Raw genomic sequence first — 7095 nt, 5'->3', positions numbered from 1 at the left:
TCTGAAGGAACAGATGTAGCCAGGATACACAGCCTCCCCTCCACCACCTGAATCCTATATCCTCACATGTGATTTGTCGCATGGCCGCCATGCTGACCAATCAAAACAAAGTTCTGCTGTGAGCAGAGCTGGGGCTGAGTACTGTGAGAGCTAAGCAGCGAAATGAAAAAAATGGGAGCCAGCTCTTCTGATTCACTATAAAGCATCGGCTCTCAGAGCCGCAGCTTTTGATCTTGACACATCACTAATGTGCTTAATCTGTGTTACAATTATGAGGGGGCCATGGACAATTTTCTCATCTGTAAGGGGCCCCTGGCTCCAAAAAGTTTGAGAACCCCTGCTCTAGCCAGTAGGAGTGCAAACTCCCAATAGTGAAAACAAACGGAACAAAAAGAGCGATACAGCTGCACAGAAACTCCATGTTGTAGACTTCGCTGATCATAATAGACATCGCCATGCAGGAAGACAGTTTACATTTTTTTTAATCTCTGAGAGATCTTCAAATACAGAGTGTGTCTTTACACCGGTGCGATTTTTTCAGAGTCTACGGTAACTCAAATAAAAAAATGTGACATTTGCTTTGTTTTATATCGACCACTTGGCAGGATGAATATCATGATTAAGCAGGTATATTTTGAGTTTGAGTTGATTTGATAAACATTTGCGGCCATTTTTGTCATTCAGTTCTATTTAGGTCATTATTGCACTGATCCTCTGATCATTATTATTATTTAATTGTTTCAAAAGGCAGCTTCCTGATTCCTTTGCTGGCTCTTTTGTTTTTTTCTTAGCTAATTATATATTTTTTTGAGAAAAGAGAAAGCTGAGATGTTGCCCATCATTGTTACTTGGTTGCACTAATAAAGTGAAGTGCTGTACATCTGTGTTTGCATTATTCTATAATCAATTTGCCATAATTTTTAAGTATGTAAGAGATGATTTCATTGATAGCCATAGACTACATGTCTTTCAATGTAGACTTCCACTGAGAGGAACATATTAGACTATTTAGGAACTAAATCAGGAACTAAATTTAGACTGTCATACCAGCTTGATCATCAATGAAAATGTCCTGTAAATGTCCTGTAAAATGATCTCTGGAAAAGAGTGAGAACCCTGTTAATTCAAAGCTTGATCCATAAGGCAACTGGACTGGTAGACATTCTTCAAGACGTTTCACCTCCCCTCTGAAATGCTTCAGTTCTGACCAGACTGGGGAAGAGCTAGAAAATATAACCCTTCAGTCGTGGGTGTGTTCAGGTAGCTGCAGTCCTAAAAAGGGTCGTTCTCATAGTTTCTGGCAGTCAGTAGTCTAGTTTCTGGCAGTCATTAGGGTGATGGATCAGCTGTTGTTACATGGTCTCTGGTGAGAGTGTGGCCTTACTTGTTTTAAGAGAAGACAGCGTTGTATGTTGGAGACAAATGGTGTCTTAGACCACCACCTCTGTTAAGAGAAAGATGTTCAAGTTTGAACAATGGTTTATTTTAATCTACTTGTGGTAACAATTTTCTCTTCTTACACATGGGTAAACATTTTGGACTCTACCCATCTTAAATGCCATAAAGACTCTGCTTGTATGCTACTTTAATATTTCTGAAGTTTGGTATAACACATAGAACAGGGTCAAATATTTTTGCTCAAGTATCATCTTTTTCTGCTGTACTTCTCCAGACGTGGAAGTGACTGAAATACAAGTTCAGTTTCTCAAACTGCTTGGAAACCCTGAAAGTAGATCTGTATAGTATGACGGCTGTGTAAACGTGCATCCAAAAACTGATTTAAACTGGCAAAGTTATAATTTAAGATCAGGCAGTATTCTTTTATTGAAGTGTGTTGGGCAACAAGGCATCTTTGTTAGAATGAACAACAGCGTTACTGAGACAAACTCTTCATCATACATCAGAAAAGAACATTTAGAAAAGAAGATGTTAAAATATTATAAATGAAAGGCACAAATCTTAGCTTATACACACATTCAAATTAGTAAAACCACTTAAAAAAGGTAACATTTTAAAGTGTCACAGTCGCATATATTTTAAAGGATTATTTTAAAACAGCACATATTAACACAGATCTCTTTACATTCTGGGCTGGTCAGGCAGATCTTCCAACAGTGCAGGGTTTTTCCTGTAAATGTAGGCATTTGAATCTTCGTCTAGTTTCACCAGCTCAGCCAGTGACGTCACACAGGGATCGTGATCCACCAGCATCGATGGCAGGCGGGACGATTTCCGCTCAATGCGACAGGAACGACGCACAGGCGTCAGAAACTTCAGATCTTTGATGTTACTCCTCTTCCTGGAGGTGCTTGTGCTGACCTCACCTTCAATGGTTTTCTTCACACTAAAAACAGACATTCAAGTTAAAAGAAATGAAACTTTGTGGCCTTTAACTTCATGCTAAAATAGTTGGCTGCAATGAAAGCTGATGGGCTCACCTTTGCAGGTATGGCGTAGTCTTCACACTGTACTTCACGACTGAAGCATCCTCTCTCTGCGGCGTTGTCTCCATCACACCTCCATCACTTTCTGCTTCCTCATCCAGCTCCACTTCATCTTCATCACTTCCTGCTCCGTCCTTCACTTGCTCAGCCTTCAGCTGCTCACTAACATCCTCAGGCTTCTCATTCCTCACCTCCTCTTTACATCCATCCATCGTTTCGCTCTCAACTTCAACCTCACTGCACACGTCTGTCCCCGTTGACACTTTTGAAAGGTAAAAAAATGACAGAGGATTTTCATAAATGAAAGCATACATACATTCTGTATTTTTTGGACATACATCCCCACAATAATATACTCTGTTTTACTGTGATAATGAGTAACTTCCCCTTGTTATCTTGAGGTCTCAAGTTATTTTTCTCATTATCTCAGGATATCAAAGCTGTTTTTCCTTTTTTTAACAGATTAATTCATCCAGATTTCTCGTGACAACGGTGTAATTTTCTGGTGATCTGGAAAAGCAATAGGTTGTTCACTGCAATAGGCTAGACCCAACATGCCATGCTGCCATTACCCAGACTAATGAGGTAGGTTAGCCTATTTCTACGTTTGTTTAGTACTTCTGCAACTCTGGTGATACAAGTTATGATCATCTGACTTAAAGTCGATCTTGAGAAAACTGAAATGTACCTGATATAACAGGTAAACTGAGTCAATACACTATATGTGGCGTATGTCTCTTTAGGGCTTAATGGCTAAATTACTTTTTTTTTTCTCCCAATATGATTTTTATTGTTTTCTTTTTGAGTGAAAAATGTTCACAAATAAATAAATAAAACCTTCTCTTTATATGAGTTTGTATATACGTGCATGCGTGTGTATATATGTGTATAAATGTATATATATATATATATAGACTTTTCTTACTTGTTTTTTTTTATTTTTTATTTTATCAAGTCTTCTTTTTAACTATATCATGAAGTTTACAGGCCGCTTATCCCTTTATAAAATGTTATGCTTTATTTATAAAAAAAAAAGATATACATGAAATATGAAATTTGCAGTTGTATGAACACATTATCTCTTTTGGCCTATGTTTTTTCTTTTTTTTTTCCCTCTTCTTTTGCCTGTTTTTTTTTTTATTCTTTAACTTTATTTATGTACGAAGAGATGTAGGGGGTGGGGGGTTAAAGGGAAGTAAATCATTTTTTGGGTTTTTTTTTTTTGCTAAATTACTTTGACTGGAAGATTATGGTGCCACAGCTGATGTCATGATCAGTTAGTGATGGTTTTACACATTTTTAAGTCCTTATCATGGTCTCTGATGGTTGTAGAAACTGTTGAAACTTTCAAACCTTCTAGCATAATGCTTCGTCTATTTTCATGTGTTCACACAATAGTCCAATTCTTGTTCTTTTTGCAAATGTCACATTCTCTTTACTGTATCATCTAGTCATTAGTCCCACTGTGATACTTTCTGGTTGCACACACAGCTGTTAAGAAACTTGATGGTGTCGCAGCATTGGCTGTATTGATATGAGCACGTTTTGATTTTTTTTAAATCTGCCCTCTTGTTGCACTCAACAAATATTCCAGTTTACCATTTGCAGCTAATCAGCTGCTGGACTAGACAATAAATGATAAAATTTCCCCACCAGTCAGTTCTTTATGGTTAGACCTTACATGCCGCTGACTTGAGTAGTTTTTTGTTTATTATTTAACTACACTTTTTAACTCAAGAGAGACAAAAATGCACATACCTTCACTGCATCTAGAGGGTGTCGCCATGGCCTCCAAAGCATCACACAGATTCACAACAATCTGTCAATAAGAATACAAAGATAAGAACAGGGGTAATATTTATCCCAGTCAAGAGTATTATCAGAAATTCTGCCTGTCTCCTTACATCCTCCACTCCACCCTGCTGGCCATCAAAGAGATCTTCATTAGTGTTCTCCAGCAGGTCCAGAGTTGTGTTCATTATTGCTGGAGTCTGGATCTGTGTCATCACCTCTGTTCTCTGCGTGTCTGCACAGAGAGCAGCAGCAGCAGCATCTGGCTTGTGAGCTTCAACACTGGGTTTAGGTACAGGTTTAGTGTTGCATTGCATAACTGGCTGAGACTCAGCCCGAGACTGTGGTTTGGGTTCAGCTTTAGGTTTTGTAGAGACTTTCTTTGATTGTGTTGCAGGTGCTGTCGTCATGGCTGGTCTCTTCATTGTCTTGCCCTTGGAAGCAAGCCAGTCTGCTAGTTTTGCTCTGCAGAGGGTAGATAAAAACAATTGAGTATTTTTGGTACACAGTAAGTCAAAGACAAGCATCAAATAAGGAAAATGTTACCTTCTTTCTTCAGCTGTCTCTGAGTTTAACCTGAACTGACTGATGGTGCTCGAGACTGGAGGTTTGTTGACCTTCCCGTCTCTCACTGGACCCTTTGGCCTTGAAATCGGACATCCCTTGATGGCAGCAGCTTTATCTTTTCTGGTCTCTGTACTGGTCAGTGTTGCAGGGACAGTTCTGGCAGGAGGGCGAGCAGATCGGAATCCAGCCGGAGGACGGCTGGTGATGGAAGGCTTGGACACCTGAACACGTCTCTCAGACACTGACTTGGACCTTGTAGGCGCAGGTTTGTGTGCGTCATTCCTCAGTTGGTCAGCCACAGACTTGGACCTGCTTTTAGTCATGTTCCCAACCCTTTGACCCTCTACTTTTGGTGCAGATGGTTTCGGATCCGCATCAGATATACTGGAACTTGACTTCCAGATGGATCCAATCTTTGACTGAACAATCTTGCCTTTGTACATGCCTGGAGCAGATTTTGATGACGGCACAGGAGCTGGAGGCTTTGGAGCTGGAGGCTTTGGAGCTTCTGCAACCATTTTCCTGTGTTTGACAGCCTGTTCAGAGAGGAAGGCCTGGCTGTGTGTTAGACGCTGCTTGACATCTCCTTTCTTGGTTATCTGCACAGTCTTTTTCAGAGCCACCATTGATCTTGTGTCTGCTTGTTTTTCCTTGGCTTTAAGAGGACCATTTTTTGCCAGGGTTTCCTCCTTTTTGTTACCTTTCAGTTGGAAGGGAGGAGCCGTTCTTTTTTCTCTTTTAGTGACAGACTCGCTTCCAAATGCTGGCTGAGCATTCTCCTTGTTTTCCTGATAAATTTAACACAAAAAGAGCATTAGGTGTGCTAGTTTTAATCTTAAATGAGACTAGGAAAAAACAACAAGATAAATATTAACTCTGATATCAATTAACATAAGACTTACCTTCTTATTAGTGTGGTTCCGTCTTGAAACTGATACTGTCTCCATGGTGAATCCTCTGCCAGGTTTATCAGAGAAGATTTCTTAACTACAAACAGAACAACACTTGTAATAGTCTGCTTGCATCAGTTGAACTTTGTCACCACCAACTCTACACGAGGCAGTTTTGTATGCAAGTTTAATTTAAATAAAACCTGGACAACATTAATGTTATTTTGACCCTTGCTTTAAAAGATAATATACTCTGTTTTCCTGTGATAATGAGTAACTTCCCCTTGTTATCTCGAGGTCTCAAGTTATTTTTCTCATTATCTCAGGATATCAAAGCTGTTTTTCCTTTTTTTAACTGATTCATTCATCCAGATTTCTCGTGATAACAGTGTCACTTTCTGGTAATCTTGAAAAGCAATAGGTTGTTCACTGCAATAGGCTCGACCCGACATAAACAACATAGTTATGCACATTATATTTTATCAAAACGCAATTTAAAGTCTAAACTGGCAAATGCAGTCTTAAATGAAGCCACAATTCAACGCTGATTTAGCTAACATGTGGGAAAAAGCAGCCTGGGTCAGTGGGACGTTATTAGACGTTAACTGTACACAAACATAGTACGGATTTTCGGAGTGCACTGTATCTACACATTTCACAAGAAAATATTTCAAATCGGAATATTGAACGTCCACTTACCCTGATGTCCACCTTTTATAGTGTTAAACACGAGGAGAAGTCCCCTCCACCGAACTCTTAGCAAAACAGTACCACGTCTGTCTAACTGCAGACAAACCATTCGATTTGACTTGGCCGGGCGGCGCTGTGATTGGTCAATGAGGTATCGCGAGAGTTGCAACACCATCGCCTCGCGACTTTTGAGCACACTTGTGAGCCGTTTGTGCAGCAGCTGACTGTTTGAAAGTTTGAACCTAAATAGGATTCCTCTGGTACCGGTCCATGCAAAGAGTTAACGCCCAACCCAAGACTGCTACATCACTTTTATGAAAAACAGAAAAAACTAACTCAACCACCACATGTCTGCTATTGTAATCACCATTGAAGTAAAGTTGACAACAAAGACTGTATTGACAAGTAGTAGTAGTAGTAGTATGATTGTATTATATCTTCAGTGTGGAAGCCACATAAAATAACGCATTTCCAATTGTGTTCATGACATCTTAAATTAAAAATCTCACTATCTCAAACAAAGTTTTGACCCTATAACAGCATCCTATAGTTTTTTATTTTGATTTGAAAGTGTTTATTTGAACATGTTAAAAAAATAAATACAAAAAAACAAAAAGACATACACACTGACCAAAAAGTAACACTTGTGAAATCCGACCCTTCTCCATAATTAATTAGCAATTCAATATCAAGTAAGCTTCCCTTTTATATAC

General features: G+C 39.2%; 1 protein-coding gene across 2 annotated transcripts; it reads right to left on the bottom strand.

Moving 5' to 3' along the window:
• Positions 1–1793: 1793 nt before the first annotated feature.
• On the bottom strand, positions 1794–6520 carry si:ch211-266i6.3 (cytoskeleton-associated protein 2). 2 transcript variants are annotated; one of them, XM_034684329.1, is made up of 7 exons: positions 6392–6520; positions 5705–5759; positions 4782–5590; positions 4349–4700; positions 4203–4263; positions 2439–2706; positions 1794–2344 (listed from the first exon to the last, which is right to left on the bottom strand). In XM_034684329.1, exons 2-7 carry the CDS (start codon positions 5747–5749, stop codon positions 2080–2082), a joined length of 1800 nt encoding a protein of 599 aa, XP_034540220.1. In that variant the 5' UTR covers positions 5750–5759; positions 6392–6520; the 3' UTR covers positions 1794–2079. The 2 variants fall into 2 exon arrangements, with proteins under 2 accessions (XP_034540220.1, XP_034540219.1); XM_034684328.1 differs by having other exon boundaries at positions 5705–5789; positions 6392–6519.
• Positions 6521–7095: the final 575 nt, after the last annotated feature.

Source organism: Notolabrus celidotus, chromosome 5 (genome assembly GCF_009762535.1).
Source record: "Notolabrus celidotus isolate fNotCel1 chromosome 5, fNotCel1.pri, whole genome shotgun sequence".
Lineage (NCBI taxonomy): Eukaryota > Metazoa > Chordata > Actinopteri > Labriformes > Labridae > Notolabrus > Notolabrus celidotus.
This window is presented reverse-complemented; position numbering and strand designations above follow the sequence as displayed.